Source organism: Silurus aristotelis (assembly GCF_946808225.1).
Source record: "Silurus aristotelis genome assembly, chromosome: 19".
NCBI lineage: Eukaryota > Metazoa > Chordata > Actinopteri > Siluriformes > Siluridae > Silurus > Silurus aristotelis.
The window spans coordinates 19,343,946-19,362,427 of record NC_139592.1 but is presented as its reverse complement, the minus strand read 5'-3'; the positions used below and the strand labels follow the sequence as shown (position 1 = coordinate 19,362,427).

The 18,482-nt window shown below is 41.0% G+C and overlaps 2 protein-coding genes across 11 annotated transcripts in view; one reads left to right on the top strand and one right to left on the bottom strand.

The window, feature by feature from the left end:
* The window catches only part of lrp1ab (low density lipoprotein receptor-related protein 1Ab), a 122,939-nt gene extending 111,807 nt beyond the window's left edge, over positions 1-11,132 (top strand). For both annotated transcript variants that reach the window (XM_083570453.1, XM_083570454.1), the window contains 13 exons: positions 303-481; positions 631-737; positions 1,126-1,245; positions 1,345-1,521; positions 1,687-1,827; positions 1,934-2,098; positions 2,247-2,408; positions 3,919-4,090; positions 4,190-4,291; positions 5,164-5,237; positions 5,336-5,429; positions 7,091-7,235; positions 9,292-11,132. In XM_083570453.1, coding sequence (XP_083426579.1) covers positions 303-481; positions 631-737; positions 1,126-1,245; positions 1,345-1,521; positions 1,687-1,827; positions 1,934-2,098; positions 2,247-2,408; positions 3,919-4,090; positions 4,190-4,291; positions 5,164-5,237; positions 5,336-5,429; positions 7,091-7,235; positions 9,292-9,429 — 1,776 coding nt within the window. In that variant the 3' untranslated portion in view covers positions 9,430-11,132. The remainder of the gene's footprint in view (positions 1-302; positions 482-630; positions 738-1,125; positions 1,246-1,344; positions 1,522-1,686; positions 1,828-1,933; positions 2,099-2,246; positions 2,409-3,918; positions 4,091-4,189; positions 4,292-5,163; positions 5,238-5,335; positions 5,430-7,090; positions 7,236-9,291) is intronic.
* The window catches only part of fmnl3 (formin-like 3), a 268,194-nt gene that overhangs the window by 200,005 nt on the left and 49,707 nt on the right, over positions 1-18,482 (bottom strand). For 2 of the 9 annotated variants that reach the window (XM_083570481.1, XM_083570485.1), the window contains 2 exons: positions 16,366-16,501; positions 10,733-13,576 (listed from right to left, as the gene is read on the bottom strand). The exons of 1 other annotated variant lie outside the window; for it this stretch is intronic. In XM_083570481.1, coding sequence (XP_083426607.1) covers positions 16,410-16,501 — 92 coding nt within the window. In that variant the 3' untranslated portion in view covers positions 10,733-13,576; positions 16,366-16,409. Of the gene's footprint in view, positions 1-10,732; positions 13,577-15,357; positions 15,404-16,314; positions 16,502-18,482 lie in introns of those variants that run through there. 6 more of the 9 variants (XM_083570483.1, XM_083570486.1, XM_083570484.1 and 3 more) reach the window with 4 other exon arrangements.

Below are 18,482 nucleotides of genomic sequence, written 5' to 3'. Positions count from 1 at the left end.
CAGCAACTTACCATACTTTCATCTGTTGCCTTTAACTATGAGGAATGTCCCTAAAACTAGTTAGTCCTAATTAGTTTTTTTGAAGGTCATAAGAACTTCATAAGGCTGATCATCTTTACTAAAGGGATAAACCCTCTGATTTGAAAGATTTTCCCATGTCGGAAAACAGCCTCTAGAAAGCGGTCATGTTGGAGATTCCTTTTAAGAACTGCTAATTATCTCCCTATAGATCACTTCATTACATGAATATCTGTACACTCTCTAACTCGTGCACATGTTCCTGAATCCTCTCTTTGTCACAGATCCCAGGTCTTAAGACACCCAGAGGCATTGCTGTGGACTGGGTGGCTGGGAACCTGTACTGGACAGACTCGGGCCGAGATGTTATCGAGGTAGCCCAGATCACTGGCCAGAACAGGAAGACGTTGATCTCGGGCATGATCGATGAGCCCTATGCGATTGTTGTGGATCCTCCAAGAGGGTGAGATGTTGTTTGGATCGTTTCCATAATGCTAACGGAGACCATTACAAATGGCAGTAAATCAGTGTTGAGAATAACGAATAGCTCTGTTTGTGGCTTGAGATTTTATAAAATGCTCTAAAACGGTTGTGTTTTATTTGGTAACTCAGGACGATGTACTGGGCCGATTGGGGAAATCACCCCAAAATTGAGACTGCAGCCATGGACGGAACTCTGAGGCAAACCCTGGTGCATGATAACCTTCAGTGGCCCACAGGTCAGTCTGAGTGATTTCATTTAGTAAGAAGGGAAGCCTGAAAGAAAATGTCAGAACTCGAAAAAAAAATCTGCCCATAAATAAATAAATAAAATAAATAATACAAAGTAGGAAAAAAAAAAAATTTGATTCATGAGCTGCCTGTAGGTGGTGTTGGTGTAGTAGCATCATGCATGTAGTGTGCTGTCAGACAGACAGACAGACAGACAGACAGACAGACAGACAGACAGACAGACTGATTGATTGATTGATTGATTGATTGATTGATTAAGGGAATCTATCTATTAAGGGAATAGGAAGAAGTCATTATTTTTTTATGCGGTTTTGATATTTTCAGGATATGATATGAATTTTTTCCCATGTACGGGTTACCTCCTTCTGTGCGCAGGTCTGGCTGTCGACTACTTCAACGAGCGCCTGTACTGGGCCGACGCGAAACTATCTGTGATCGGCAGCGTCCGCTTGGATGGCACAGACCCCGTGGTGGCCGTATCCAACGTCAAAAACAGTTCAGTAGCAAAACTAGGACTCGTTTTGTTCTGTTAGAAATGAAATGTCGTACCAGTGGTTGATTTGTGAGTTGTGTGTGTGTGTGTGTGTGGTGCAGATCTGCTCCACCCGTTCAGCATCGATATCTTTGAGGACTACATCTACGGCGTCACATACATCAACAACTTTGTGTTCCGTGTCAACAAATTCGGCAGAGGCACGATGGAGAACCTGACCACGGGCATCAACCATGCCACGGACATAGTGCTGTACCACCGCTACAAACAGCCTGAGAGTAAGTGTGTGTGTGTGTGTGTGTGTGTGTGTGTGGTTTTGCTTGTTTGTGAAAGGTGAGGGCGTATTTATAAGCAGGATCATGAGATATTCTTGGATTCATGTGTATGCTTACTTCGCTTTATACTTCCCTGACTGACCCTCTTGACTGTGTGTGTGTTTCCAGTGGCGAACCCATGTGACAGGAAGAAGTGTGAGTGGTTGTGTCTTCTCAGCCCCAGTGGTCCTGTGTGTACCTGCCCTAACAACCGTGTGGCTGATAATGGCACATGTGTGGAACTGCCTCCGACCAGTCAGGCCCCTATCGGTAAGTCCTGTATACTTATAATCAGCAGCAATTCTTCTTAGTATAGTTTTTTTTCCCCATGTTTCATTCGAGCTCACCTCTTTTCTCGTTGAAATCCCGTTCTCAGCCCCTACGTGTAACGTGCAGTGCATGAACGGCGGCAGTTGTTTCCTGAACGCTCGCAGTCAGCCCAAGTGCCGCTGCCCGACCAGCTACAGCGGCGAGAGGTGCGAGATTGACCAGTGCAGAGACTACTGCAAAAACGGAGGAACCTGTTCTCCATCACGCACCGGTACACACACACAGCTATCCACACACTCTCTGTATGTCTACACTTTCTTTCATTTAGAAATATATTATATACCTTTTTCTTTATGGATGTTAGACACCATTAAATCATAAGCACATGAACATGCAGCTCTTGTGTATCTGTTGTGTAGGTGCTCCTACGTGCCGCTGCCCGACAGGCTTCACTGGGCCCAACTGTAACCAGAACACGTGCAAAGACTACTGTCAGAACGGAGGCAGCTGCGTCGTGAGCCGCGGCAACCAACCCACATGCCAGTGCCATGACGGCTACCTGGGAGATCAGTGCCAGTACAGTGAGTGTTAATTTCCAGATCATAGGTGAAGAATATTTGTCATTAGTTAAGCTGATAAAAATAAAAAAACTATTCTTGATCATGTGAATGACGACAAAGGCAGTTCTTAACATGGAGGTTGTGTTAGTTCAGGTTGAAAAATGAGAGTTTTTTTGTTTTTTTTTAAACATTCATTTGAGTACAGTCATATAGCATATTTCAAATTGGTTGCAATGACAAGCAAGTCATGTAAGTATAAATTATACTCAAAATTAGTTGCAAAATTTTTACAAAGAAAAACAAAAAAGGGAAAATTATAAATAACTATATACATCTAGGGTGAAAACGTGTCCTATTCCAATTCCATCCAAAATAATCTCGAATGACGTTATGTATATAGATAATAAACCGAGTGTATATATAATATACAGTGATCAGGCATACCATTATGACCAGCCGTTGTGCATTACAGCATCAGTAATTTGAGGTACAGGAACTTCCTGGAAGGAACAGTGGTGAACCGGCCGCCCATGACCCTGTCACCGGTTCACCACTGTTTCTTCCAGGAACCACTTTTTTAAAAATAGATACTGACCACAGCAGACCGGGAATATTCCGCAAGAGCTGCAGTTTTGGAGATGCTCTGACCCAGTCGTCTAGCCATCACTATTGGGCCCTTGTCTAACTCTTTACGCTTGCCCATTTTTCGTGCTTTGAACACTTCAACTTTGAGGAAAATATTTTCACACACACACATATCTACATTTTCACCAGGATCTTGTATTGATGATGGGAGAGTCGTACTCTGAAAAGTCTTCTCCAGCTCATCCCATTGACTGCAGCAACCCCAGATCATAGCACTGCCCCCACAGGCTTGTACTGTAGGCATTAGGCAGGATGGGTGCATTTAGTTTATCTGTCTCTCTTCTTACCCTGATGCGCCCATCACTCTGGAACAGGGTAAATCTGGACTCATCAGACCACATGACCTTCTTCCAATGCTCCAGAGTCCAATTTTTATGCTCCCTAGCAAATTGAAGCTTTTTTCAGATTAGCCTCACTAAATAACATGTTTTCCACATCCACAGGACGTGTCTTCCGGCATGGTTGTTTAAGAAACAAGAAGCTGCTCACTGCACCAGTTAGGGTTGAATAACTTGTTGCCAGCTGCAACAATCATCCATGCAGTAATTATCCAATGGGAGGCTTTTACCTATTCGCTTAGTTAAATTCAGGTGGTGACTTTTTGTGGATGGCCGGGTGTATAAACACATACGCACATACATTATCTATTCATCGTTTATCTTCTATTCCATTTCCTCTATTTTTGCAAAAACACTTCCTTTCTTTCAATCAACAAAAAAAATGATATAAAGCTCTATAGTCACATCTCTTCAGTTATCTAAAGTTGGTCTTAAAAAGAGAGACATTTTTAAGCACGTGACAGTCTGGACATTGGTTGTCCCAAGCTGCCACACATACGCAATTTCATTACCTTTGCTCCCCCTGATCACTGCCTCTTCTGCTCCAGAAACCTGTGAGGGTTTGTGTTCTAACGGTGGAACCTGCCTGGAGACACTGAATGGCACCAAGCAATGCCGCTGCACCTCGAAGTTCCTCGGCCCCAACTGCACCCTGGACAAGTGCATGTACTGTGGTCAGGGCAAGTGCATCCCTCATCCCACTGACGGAGTGGCATGCAGGTGCAAATCATATTATCTAGCTCCGTTTGTTCTTGTTCTTGATTGTGTAGCATTCACCTTAATGTGTAATCCTAATGTGTGTGTGCTATGTTTGTGTAGTTGTGCGAATAACCGTATCCAGCCCAGCTGCTACAGCTGCAAAGACTTCTGCATTAACGGCCAGTGTTTTGTAGACCAGCGCACCATGCTGCCATATTGCAAGTAAGAACAGCACACTCTCGTGTCCATGTAATACACCACACACAGTATACAGATTTATTCTCCAGACCTCTTTTATCTCTTCTGTTTTCCGGTATCTCACACTCTCCAACTTTCCTCTGATGCATGCTGGGTCATTTTTTTCATCGGTCACTTGTCACCGATTTCAGTCCCATACGTCAATCATCCTGTTCCTCCACTGATGTCTGTCTGTCCCTGATGATCTTAACCATTTAATTGCATTGGTGTCAGTGTAGACCTTTTCCTCTACATCCACTACATCTGTAGGAGAAATCTGCACACGTGTATTCCAATTCATCATGAAACACACTTTTGCAGTATTCTGACAAAAGTATTGGGACACCTCACATACACACACTTCAACTAAAAGACCCAAACCTGTTCCAGCATGACTGCCAGCTTCATGAGCGTATTCTTTCCATGGATTTGAGTGGAAGATCTTGAGTGGCCTGCTATAGAGCTCTGATCTCAACACCTTTAGGATGAATTTGAACGTTGACTGAACCCCCAGGCCTCCTTACCTCACTTACATCAGTACCTGACTTTAACACCCTTGCGGCTAAACTAGTGCACATCTCCACAAGCACCCTCCAAAATCTAGTGGAACATCTTCCCAGAAGTGTGGAGGATATTATGAACGAGTTGTTCTAAAAGCACGTGTGTATATGGTGTATGAACAGCGATTTTATTTTTAATGCTTCTTTCACAATATTCCTTATGAAAACTTCTGTGTGTGTTGATATGGGCTATATGCAGGGGCATTACATACCCTATTTTTGCACCTCTGGGTTGCCAGATGTGTAAACTGTAGCCATTTCTTCGTTTCTTAGCTGTGTGTCCGCATGTGTTTACAGGTGTTCTTCAGGATGGGCTGGCTATCGCTGTGAGCTTGCTGCTTCTCCTTCAGGCTCAGGAGACTCCTCTAGCAGTAAGTGTGTGTGTGTTTGTGGGAAAGTGAGTAATACACCACCGCTAGGGTGGGAGCTCTGAAGCGGCATCTCTTTAACCTGTTCCCTTTGTACACAGACGCCTTCTCTGTGATCATCCCTGTGCTCCTGCTGCTGTTACTGGCACTGCTGCTAGTTGGCGCCATCTTGTGGTACAAAAAGCGAATGCGTGGGTAAGTTGCCTCTCTGTCGCCGCTCATCTCGGCTTTAAGGCCTTGGTATTCTGATTAGACACAAATTACTGTACTCACTTATTCATTCTGCTCACTCTGTTCACTCACTCGCTCCACTCATTCATATATTCAGTTGCTCGCTCACTCGTTCACCGTACTCCACTTATTCATTGTATTTATACATAATATACTCTTTAATTTAGTGTATACATTCACACTAGTGTATACAACTCACACACTCACTCCTGGGCTTTCTTTAAGCCTACAGTGTTTTCCTAATTCAGCACTTATCTTAATTCCCAATTCTCTCTTTCAATCTGTCTCTGTGTTTGACCGTCTGAAAATGGTTCTTCAGGAGTTAGAGAACTACGGGTTCTGCTCTAAAGGCGATCGCACTCTGTCTGTATGCTCTCTGTGGGCGCAAAAAGTTCCACAAGGGTTCTTGGGATGTTTATTTTGGATGATATTTGGTTCTGTTGGCAGGTCCCCTGGTGGTCTAGTGGTTAAGATGCAGCGCTCTCACCGCTGCGACCCGGGTTCGATCCCTGGTCAGGGAACCATCCCCAGCCACTCTCAGTGCCGGTCCCAAGCCCGGATAAATTGGGGAGGGTTGCGTTAGGAAGGGCATCCAGCGTAAAACGTGCCAAATCAAACGTGCGGAGGATCCGCTGTGGCGACCCCTAACGGGAGAAGCCAAAACAAAGTTTAATTTGGTTCTGTTGGACTCCTTTTTGAAAAGGAAACATAATAGATCTACAGCCTTAAAAGTTTCCTTTGTCTGTCCGTCTGTCTGTCTTTTGGACTGTCTATCTTTCCGTGTCTCTGTCTTTCAGTCTTTTGGTTAAACTGTTCATCTTTTGACTTCGAATTATTAATGATCTATTTGACCCCTAACTTGTATCTACTTGCTTCTCTTTTCCTTCTCCCTCTTTCTTGCTTTCTTTCTCTCTCTTTCTCTCTCCCTCTCTCACGTGTGTGTGTGGGGTAACTGTGTGTCTCTGTCTCTCAGGTCTTTGAGGCGGGCCAAGCCCAGCTCCAGATGCTTGCGGTAACTCTAACTCTTTAACAGCAGGCCTCCATCCTCCATGTATCCATCCCTCCATCCTCCCTTCTCCTTCTTTCACATTTTCCAGCTTATCTGTGTGCTTCTCCATCTCTTTCTTTCTCTCTATCTCTCTCTCCGTTTGTGGCGTGGTGTTCCTGTGCTTCTGCCTAGACGGCGTGTAAGAAGTGTCAGTGCACTGACAGCTGAAATACATGGACTGGCTGGACGCAGCACTGAGCTGCGTTCTGTTCGTCCGTGTCCATGTTGTCCTGTACACGTGTGGGTGGGAGTGTGTAGTGGTGTCGTGCTCGTGTGCCGTAGCTGAACTGTAGTGGGTCTTGTCCTGTGGATATCCAGCTTTCTGAGCCAGCAGCGTGGCCACACCCTCTGGCAGTGTTCATCTAAAAGCTACTGGATGCTCCTTCAAAGTGATAATGTGTGGATTTGTGTGTGTGTGTGTGTGTGTGTGTGCGCGTGTGTGTGTCTATGTGTGTGTGAGTAGATGTTCATGACTTGTTTTGTTTCAGATCTCTGTATTGTGGAATGTGTTTTTTGTTCAGGTTAACTGTTTAGTAGATATTTTCTTATTGCAGATAAACTGTGTGTGTGTTTACAGTGCTAAGGGATTCCAGCACCAGAGGATGACCAACGGGGCGATGAATGTAGAAATTGGGAACCCTGCGTACAAGATTTACGAGGGCGAACCTGACGACGATGCCGGAGAGCTGCTAGACTCAGACTTCACTATGGACCCAGACAAGGTGATCACAAACATTTATATATTTATTGCACTTAGATTTCATTGTCAATTGTAATAAATAGTCAGAAAAGGGGGAAATAAAAGCTACACTGCGTTACTGTAGCATGTGCTACTTTGTGCCCGTTTAAATGATATAATACGGCGGATATTTCATGTAGTATTCATGCCGTGACCCACTCTACAGCGGTTTATTACATTTCATGACATCAGCTCTTAGTATCGGGGAATCAGTATGAGTGAATGCACATGGCCTAAAATATTACATACTGTAATTTCCGGACTATTAAGCGCACCCATATATAAGCCGCACCCACAGAATTTGACAAAGATGTTTATTTTGAACATAAATACGCCGCACCTGTCTATAAGCCGCAGGTTCCTACACTGAAACTAATGAACTTTACACAGGCTTTAATGAAAGACAGTGTCTGTTACACGGCTTGTATATAAACAGTAGCCTACCAAGAAAGTCATTGTTCACTGTCTTCCTCCTTCCTTTCACAACTATTTCTCTCGGGAGTTTATCTTTTGGCATCGTCGTGCGTTTAAAAATCACCATCGGTGAAGCTTTTCTCTCGACGCCGTGCAGCTCAGAACACAGGTGAAGTGTTTTTTCATGCCCGGTTGTTTTCAGCGTGACGAATGATTCGCATTTCCTGTAGACAGTCAGAGTGAGCGGCAGGTCAAACGTCAGAGGAACCGCATCCATATTTTTGATGTGGTGCGGCCCGATTCAGTGGGAGCGCATCTGATTTAATATAAAGAATTTCATTGGATCACCTGAACCCGTTCCGCAATTTCATTGGTCTAATGTTATGGGGCTCAGTTTTTTGGCTTGAAGTTTGTGAAACCGGGAAAAATCCATAAATTAGCTGCTTCATTGTTTAAGCCGCAGGGTTCAAAGCGTGGGAAAAAGTAGCGGCTTATAGTCCGGAAAAATACGGTATATGATTTTTATACCGAATAATGCTATCGTTTTTAGACTTTTTAATAAGAAATGAACCATTGGTGTGCGTTTCTTACAATATAAAAAGGTTTCTTCTTGGTGCACTTTTCAGGGACACACTAAAAAGGAATAAACTTGTAGGCACTAAACGTATACTTTATAACCTCTTTATCTCTGTAAAGCTGCTTTGAGCATTTTTTAAAAGTGCTGTAGAAATAAAACTGAATTGATTTGATTATGGTGCGTTCATGCCCAAGTATCACTAAGCTGCCACTCTTGGGGCGCTTAAGCAAGGCCCTTAACCTTCTGTTCTACAGGGCCTGCCCCCTGCGCTCTGACCCCAGTTTCCTCACATCGCTGGGATATGTGAGGAAATAATTTGTGTGCTTCAAAAAGTACATGCGACAAAAAAAAAAGCCTCTTTCTTTCTTTAATAAAGTAATTCAAGTGCAAACAAAAGAGAGAAGGAGAAAACTCTTATATATCCAGTCTGACAGTGGTTTCTAGTGTAAAGAAGACCTAGTTTTTATCTCTGTGAAGCCGCTTTGAGACAGTGTCCATTGTTAAAAGCGCTATATAAATAAAAACGGATTCAGTTAGGCTTTTAGCAAGAAACAGTCAAGAAGTAAAATCAGATTCAGAAATCTTTAGGAGGAGAAAAAAAAATCTCAGAAAGAAATAAAAACAATGTAACCGGTTCACTGTTGATGCTGTGACTTGGGATTGACGAGACCATCCTGAAGTCCTGAAGGGAGTTGAGCAAGTATTCTGTCCAGTTATGACCTCTAATCCAGTGTTTTATCCAGAAATAGCCTGTTTGTGTGTGTGTGTGTGTGTGTGTGTGTGTGTGGGCGCGCGCGCAGGTTTTTATTTCAACCAAGCAGAAGCTCCACCTTTATAGTCTTTTAAAAGTCTACACAGCTGGACTGAGGTGTGGCTCTGGCTTGATTTGAAAGGAAAACCAGCACCCATTTGGACCTTTTTCTGCATTAGTTTGGAGATTAGTCGAATACAGCGTTGGTCTAATGAGGATCTAGATCTAGATAAGAATCTAGAGACGACTCCGTATCACTGTGCGCTCATTGACCTTTCTGCACTTTTTCTCCCTCAGCCTACAAACTTCACCAACCCGGTGTACGCTACGCTCTACATGGGCGCCCACAACAGCCGCAACTCTCTGGCCAGCACGGACGAGAAGAAGGAGCTGCTGTCCGCAGGCGACGAGTACATGGGTGACCCGCTGGCATAGAGCTGCTTGCACCGAGCCGTGCCCACCTGTCTGCCCACCCACTCGCCCACCACCCACAGACCCCCCATGCCTTTTACGACATCCGGAAGAAAAGCAACAAGAGAGCGAAAACACTGTACAAAATGTAAAGAAAAAAGAGGGAGGGAAAACCAGAAAAAAAATATGAAGGACTACTTTTGTATGTGATTGCAGTATTATATTTTATTCTTTCGGTCAGAAAACAAAAAAAAGGAAAAACATTTTTCTACGCCTTTTTTTTAAAAATCATTACTCACTTAGCGACCTTTTTCCCCCCCTCTTTTCTTTTCCTCTCTATCTCTTTTCTCCCCCTTTTCCCCTCCATGTAGCCTCTACCTCTGTGCTATATGAGAACAACGCAAGCAGCCGTAACAGTTATGGAATTGTTTTTCTGTTTTGTTTTGTATGAATTGTATAGAAGTCGAGGAAATAGCCAAGATTTATTTTTTTGTTGTAAGGGAGAGAAGGGGGCGGGGCTCGAACCCGAACCCCAATGATGGTACCAGATCTGATCTGTTTGTATGTGTATTGGTACTGCTGGAAAAAAGAGAGGTGTGTATGTGCGCGTGTGTGTGTGTGTATGTGTATGCGTGTTTAATGAGGCTTACGATTGTCGTACTTGTTGCACAGATTTGCTTTTATATCTATTTACATAAATCTACATTTTAACACAAGCGTGTAACCAGTACACAGCAGGTAAAGGGACGGCAGGACGGAACGTTTTAGAGATCGAAGACGAACAAAACCTTTTTTTCTTTACTTTTTTTTTTTTCTTTTTTCAACGAGAACATTCCTGGGTTTGTGTGTGTATGCGGGACCTGTGCGTACGCCAGCGTGTCGTCAGGATAAAGGAAGCTAAAGAGACTAATGGTGAGTGGACAGTAGAGACGAGTTGTACGTGTCCCCCCTGATGCTGCGTCTTCCAGGAGGTCCGGGAGCACAAGGACAAAAAAAAAAGGGGGAACGGATCGTTAAAGAAATTTTAAAGGAGAACAGTGCAGACCACTTCACTCTGATGGGACCTTGTTTTGTTTTATTTTGCTTTTAATAGTGCGGTGTTCTGTTTTTAAAATCTCTGTAAGTGCATTCTGCTGTGTGTGTGTGTGTGTGTGGCTGTGTGTGTGTGTGTGTGTGTGTGGAGTCTACAGACTCTGATGCCCTCCTGCCCAGACTCACTGCCTCGCTGCTAGCTGTTGGAAAGTGAACTTCCCCACAGACTAATGCATGTAACACAAAGGTAACACGTTTAACAGTGTTCACTCAGCGTCCACCTTTTCGCTTCGTATTTTTCGTTTGTTTGTTTGTTTATTTCCTTTTTTTTTTTTTTTTTGTAAACCATCCAATGTAATTTTGTGAAGTCTGGAGTCCTTTTTTTTTTTTTTCTTTTTTTTTTTTTTTTTTTTTAAATCAATCATAAACCGCTTACACACAAAGCTACAGCCGTTTCGGTACTCCTGTTTAATTGATTTCTTTTTTTCTTTTTCTTTTTTATATCTGCAGAATAATTAAACTGCTTTTTATAGTAGAAATGCATGGTGGCTCAGCCCTTCTTTTGGACAGATGAGAGTTAAACCTTGAACTATTTTTTTTGCTGGAGAACTTCATAAAAGTACCGGGGAAAAAAATAAATAAAAAATTAACAGATATTGTTATAATTCTGAAATAAAATCGTGTGTACAGAAAGAGATGTGGCTTCTGGCTCTGCCTCTGAGAAGGAGAAACGACATCGAGTGTGAAATGTTCTTTCGAGACCCTTTAGGCAGAGATGATTCTAACGATGCCTTTGTTCATGATTTGAAAGTCTGAACTCGGAATTAATTTCCAGGTCTGCATGTTGAAGATACAAATTATAAACAAAGTGTTTCGTTTGCTGTCCAACTGACTGTGATCATGAGGTTATAATCTACATTATATGGGCAAAAAAAATTGGGACACCTGACTTTTCCAGCTGTGTAGAGAATACAATACAATATGATACAGCGCCCCCTAGAGCAGAGAGGGTTAAGGGCTTTGCTCAAAGGCCCAAGACTGAGTTACCACTTTCCCCATGTGGTTCTTCCCTAAATTGTACAGGATGTATTTGGATGCGACAGCATTAAATATTCCCATCACTTGAACTGAGACTCAAACCTGCTCCAGCGTGACGGTGCCCCTGTGCACAACGACTGCTCCATGAATGAGCTTTTACATGAGTTGGAGTGAAAGATCTCAAGATTTAACCTCAACCCTATTGAATACCTTTGAGATGAATGTGAATCCAAAATCTAGTGGAGCATCTTTCCAGGAAGAGTTATTATAACAAAAAATGGGGACTAAATGAACATGCCAAGCTAATGGTCACGTGTCCACAAACATTCCTCAGGTGCATTTGCTTTCTCGATGCTAATACTGTATGTCTAAATTATATGATCTACATGCTTCTGAATCTATTTAGAAACTCAAAAGTAGTACAATTATTTGACCGTTCCTCACACCAGCGCTTACCATACACAATGTCGTTTTTTTGTTCTTTCTTTTTAAAGTTTTTTTTTTCCAAGTATTTTGTCATTTGAACGCAAATACGAGATATTTTTTTACAACCAGCAGAGGGCTCCAAACCTTACAAAACTGCTTCTTTAATCAGTTCCCATAGGCAAAAAGGAAATGCATGAAATAATCAGGAACAATTTTTCAAACAATTTTATTTGTGCTTCCGATGACAAATGGAAGGGTTAAAGCTGATACAGTGATGCTGTATTTTCCTTAATAGAGAGAGAAAGAGAGAGGACATGGCTATACATTCAGCACTTCTTACATGAAATGATTTCTGTGTAAAAAAAATAAAATAAAATATTTATAGAGACCCAAAGCACAAGGCCTAGTGTTGCTCATGTTTCAGTCACACCTCTAAATGGCAGTAATGTAGTGTATTAATATTACCGGTTTTATCTCCCCATATCATGGGGACTGGCTAGTGCAAAAAAAAGAAGCCATTCTCCTCACAAATCCAAGATACAGAATATTACAAAATCGTCCTACAAATCAGATTAAACGCAGTGTATCCTTCATGGTGTAGGGGTTTATCCACGAAGCACATCCAGATTCCAAAAAAGTCAGACTGTTATGGTTAAACTATTAATATTGGCACCACCGGCATACTTTTACATATTAATTCTTTGTTTTGTACAAAAATAACCACATGCAACCCGCAGTTTCAATCCAGGTGCCTTCCAGAGCACATTAGTGCTTTCATGAGCAAAAAAAAATTATATATATCATTATCATTACAACCATTATATACAGTCAGATAGAACAATTGTTAGCTTAGTATTAACTATGCAAGGCACATCCCGAATAGCAAAGCTCTCTCCTTGAAAATCCGCAATGTGAAGCACTGCGATTTCTGGTCTATTTACAGTATTTCAATAAATGTTATACAATAACAAAAAAGGATCAGTACAAAAGAGTCTGGCATTTGTATTGGCTAAATATAAGAGCAAATAATAGTTTTTTTTGTTTTATTTTATTTTATTTTTTTTTTTAAAGGCACTTTAAAGAAAATAGGGATGTGTTTAATACGTTTGGTCTCTCATGCTGTTGTAAATATCTTTGGGGGGGGGGGGGTAAAGTAAGAAATTTAAGTTTTTGTGGGTGTAGGTGATGTGGGTCATATCTCTTCATAAGCAAGAGTCCTGTTTATAGATTGCACAAGTGACTTGTTGTGCTGGCAGTGTGGACGTAAGTGTCTGCTCTCACCCACACACACACCGCTCTTCAGGAAACGACTTTTCCTCTCCCTCCCCCCCCCAGGAAGGCCACACACACACACACACACACCGATGCTTTCGCATGGGTTTGGATACATGTGAGAGTGAAGGAAAAGGGTGGGAACGTTGAACGTCTGTGCTTTTGTTGAGAGACAGGGAGAATAACGGAGACTCTTCCGTAAATAAATAAAGGACTCGACCACCCACTTATAAACATGAATGGCGCTTGATTTGGTCTTGGCCTAAGCTCCGTCACTGTGAGGTGCAGGGAGATAAGCGCAGGGGGGTGGAGAGAGAGACAGGGGTCAGGGAGGGTCTTTAGGGTCGCTTCCACCCGTTTCGGATCACCGCGTCAGCTCGCAGGAACGGCTGGCTTCGGAGATCTGCGGGTGGGGAAGGAACACAGTTAGAGCAGGGAAACACTCCGGTTAAAAGGAAAACAAAACCTAGCATCGAACTGGCTTTAGAATTACACTAATGGTATATGGACAAAAGTTTGTGGACACCAGACCATAAGATTCGTTTGTGCGTTCTAAACATCCCATTCCACACTCCCCATTTGCGCTTATAATAACCTCCACTCTTCTGGGAAGATGTTCCACTAGAGTTTGGAGTATGATTGTGGAGATTAGTAAAGTCAGGTACTCAGTAGGGTTGAGGTTAAAGCTCTATAGCAGCTAACTCAAGATCTTCCACCCCAACCCAAATAAGCTTCATGGAGCTAGCTTTGTGCACAGGGGGCATTGTCATGTTGAAAAAAGGTTTGGGTCTCCTAGTTCGAATGAAGGGAAGGGGGGGGCAGTCTGATGTCCCAATACTTTTGCCCATATAATGTATCAACATGTAACACTATAATAATTATTTACTGTAATTATAATTGTATTGTTCTTTTTTTTTGGGTGACAATCATAAAGCTCAAAGTTAATATTTAACAACGTAATGGTAGAAAGTCCTATTACTTTACTGATGACAAACATTAATACATACAGTACAAATTATAAAAAAAAAAAAAAAAAAATCACCCTTTTAATGTTAGTCAGCAATAAAGAAATTTTAGGACTTGGCGTTGTTGAATTCCGAAATCTCATTGGTAGAAAGGTGTGGATGATGATTATTTTTCTTACAGCAGCTCTGACAATCTAAATATCTTAATATAACATTAAATGTAGAATATTTTTAAATAATGTTATATTAAGATTATATTTAGAATATATTGGAATCATTAAGTATTAAGTACAGTAATGCCCATATTATCCGTTATTGCTATAGTAACAGTTCCACAGGGTCACATGGAGATATTTAATTAATAATAAAGACTCCAGGTTTCTCGACTACATTACAAGCTGCATTTTTTTGTTCGTTTGTTACGTTTTTACATCATATTTACTTCATTTGCATGGAAAAAAGGAGCGAATATTCAAAGAACGAATGTACAGTACAGCTGTGATCGTGAAAACAGGACATAATTGTCAAATTGTATCTTTTTAAACTACAAATCAATTAGATTTATATTTATATAATAATTATAATATGGTTTTATGGAAACTAGTTTTATATTTAAAGCATTTCTGATATTCTGAAACAATGAGACACTGCATTAAAATTACAATTTTATCAAATGAACTGTAACAGGACATAAATACACAGTTAAACAATACTGCAGTGGACCATGTCCAAGTGATCAGCAAACTCTTTGAGACTTTTCAAACATCTCAATGAAACGAATCAGCATTTATTTTTTTAACATATAATTGAAGGCATGTGCAGAACTTGCTGAACACCAGAACTTTGCATGCAAGCCATAATCATAAGCAGTGACACACAGCAGACGCGTTAGTGTTCCATGCAACAGAACATGACCAGGCTTAGCTTTCTATACTGAGGTCCTTTTTTTCTCGTTCCAATTTCACCAACGTTTGAAATGGCTTCTAGCTCCTTGGATCCGCAGAAGGGTTTCTGGCAAAAAATCTGATTCTGACTTTCAGTGGGACTTCCAGCTTGTGTGCTCAACGATTCCAGAGCAATACAAGAAGGTAATCTTTAGCGACATACAAAGCAACCTCACAAAATATTCAAGCATTAAAAAAAAGGCCTTTGCAAATATCAAGCACATTTAACCAGCTGCAAAGCCTAATGAAGCTGGATGTTGTGCTGCCCTTCTTACCCTCCGTCTAGTAAAGGCCCGTATTTACTCAGCTCGGTCCTCTGCTCTGTTGGAAACGTAGGAGGAAATCATTAGTGAGATGGGAAAGAAGAGAGAAAATGTTATTAGCATGCTGGGAGAAGGGAAACTGTACGGACAGCTGCCCAAGCCGCACAACTGACCACTGACTGTAGCACTAGATTCCATGATTTGGTATTTTATTATCTACATGTGAAATTTCTGAATGAGTAAATTCATTCATCGTTTCTAAAACAAATCCAGCGCTTCAGTCTGTTTGCCAGAGTCCTTTTGGAAAGGCTTTGCTGGTCTGATAAATCCCAGTTTCCCTTCTCATGTACAGTATACGTCGTAGCTTTCCATCCAAATGTTTCACAGATACAAAACATTTATAGCGGTTTCTGTTGTCTCAGAGGTGACTCACACCAGTTTGGGAACAACATTGGCAAATGTGCACTGGTACATAATGGCAGCTGCAACATATTCTACATTTATTCAGCTCACCAAACGTCTGGCAAGTTTTAAATATTAATGTATAATGTGTAACGCCCTACCAATGTCAACGGCGATAGCCATATAACAAATTTGCATACTATTTTTTTTTTTTTCTGATTTTTCCAGATGTTCCAGACTAGTGGCTACTTTTCAATGTAAGTTTTTGCAACAGCGTGACGTTTTATAGGGGAAAAGTGAGAGCGTCTGCATGGTCTTGAGATTAATCTCTGACCCGGATTTCTCTGTTTATTATTTGATATATTTAGGTAAAAAGCAGCACCAGTTGAAACCAAAGGATGGAAAGCTTGGTTCGGAGGGATGGCCTGGGATCAGTTTCTTCATCATCCATACAAATGATCCCAGCCCGTCACCTTTTCATCCCTAAAGACCAAGGATTAGTAAAGAAGTGGTTGCTGGTGCTCTGTGGAGATACAGGAGGCTCATGCATGTGTCCCTTGGCATGCATTTTTATTTTTTTTTAGGGAAGAGAGTAAAAAAAAAAAAGAATTAAACAACCTGCTGAATAAGGGACAGATTTTGGGAGGGAGTTTAGGTAGGGGCTAGCAGTTGGACTCATCGTACAGGTTGGTGTCACAGAAGAAGCGCGAGCCCCGCTTGGCTGTACGCGCTGTAAACGGCACACTCTTTAGCACTGATGGGAGAGAAGGGGGGTTATAAGAACAATGTTCGAGCTGATTCATGACCATGTGTTTCGAAAGGGAGCGATACCTTCTCCTTGTATACAAATTTTCTCGTTCAATAATAGACGTGCTCGTTTCACATCGATAATATGTCTACTAGAAGTTAATAATCATCCAGTAAAGCATCGATTGACACTATACCACAGCACTGTTGATTTCCCAGTTAAATGGACAGAAAGTGTTGGTGGTTTTTAATTTTCTGAATTTAAATTGCATGTGTTCATTATGTGGTAATGGTTTCTATAGTAACGATTTACCCTGGATTGGAATGCCACCGATTGCCACAATCGCAATGTTACATTCTTAAACTACTGAAAAACTGTAATAATTGGCATATTGTTGCGGTATGAAATATTATGGAATGCGTCGTTATTGGATAATAATTTTCAGAGTGGTGGAAAGTCTACTTCACACTGGACCGTATTATACCACCACATTTTATCTTCCTATAACAACTTGTGTTGTTGAGGTTTCATTGGCAGCTTCACATTTATAATGTAAGATAAAAAAGGCTTTTAAACACATCTGCTTTTTAATTTTTTTATAGGTGTTTAGCATATATCCAGTTTTTTCAATGGATTTCGGGAATGACCATGATGTGCAGGGTTGGGCAAAGATACATCAAAATGTATTTTAAATAGAAAATACGCAATACTTCAATTTTAAGTGTATTAAAATAAACTGTTTGCAAATAAATAATTTATAATTGATTATAATATCCTAATCCTAATTTAGTTACTTGGTGTTTGGTAATGAAGGGCATTTGCATCAGCAACACTGGATCAATGATAAACAAGTAATTCATAAGAAGACAACTGATGGCACCTGTATTCAACTAGTTTCTAACTAATTAATCATTTGATTGTTAATCATAAATATAATAATATGTATCGGGCAGTCATTCATGCAATGGTATGCAAAATCATGATCCCACCAAACAGCTACTTTAATTAGCGTACAATATTCGGCAATAAAATATTTATTTATCAATCATTGGACACCTATTTGAAAGCTGGCAGCCTGCACATCTCTTACCTTCACCACCATCTTCCATATGGATACATTTTTCTGTTTTGATCTCAAGTCTGGGCAAACTATTGAGTAGGCACAAATCAGAGGCCGCATTTTTATGATGTCATCATGTAGACTTCTAACAAAGTATTTTACAGTATTGTAAACCTACAAAAAATACAAAACACTAAAGTATGAAATCTTTTCATCAACCCCATCGAATAAAAATCACAAAATCCTATTTCATATTTGAAATACGTATTTAAAATACATGTAGCATAAATACTGCCCATCCCTGGTCATGTGCATGGTGATACCACCCCGAATTTCCGGTTTTAAAATGGGAAGGCAACTGGAGAATGTGGGCACTGAGCATGGCAGCCAGTTAATGGCTTAGCTATTTAGCAACACTAAATGGACAAAAGTTCGTGGACACCTTATTATTAGATTCGTTTGTGCTTTTTGAACATCATATTCCAAATTTAGAATCCTGGAGTGCAGTCTGCATTTCAATTCATCACAATGATGTTCACTCTAGAACTCAATTAAAACCCATGTCTAACATATTCCCATGTCATGCTGGAACAGGTTCGGGTGTATCGCTACCTCATCTGAAGACATCCTATACAATTGTGTGCCTCCAGCTTTGTGGTGACAGTTTGGGGAGAATTGCATATGGCTGGAAAAATCTGGTATCCCAATACTTTTGTCAATATAGTGTACTTAAAACTAAAAAAAAAAAATCTAGGTTTTTTCTTAGCTTTGTTGGTTACTAAATAAAAAAAAAAAAGGTACATTTTAGTATTGAATTGCAACTAGCATTGACCATCATGATTCCTGCCATAGTTAGAAAAGCCATCTTAGTGGTAATGAATGGCACTGAGATTTAAATTAGCTTGTGTGTCTGTAGCATTAATTTAA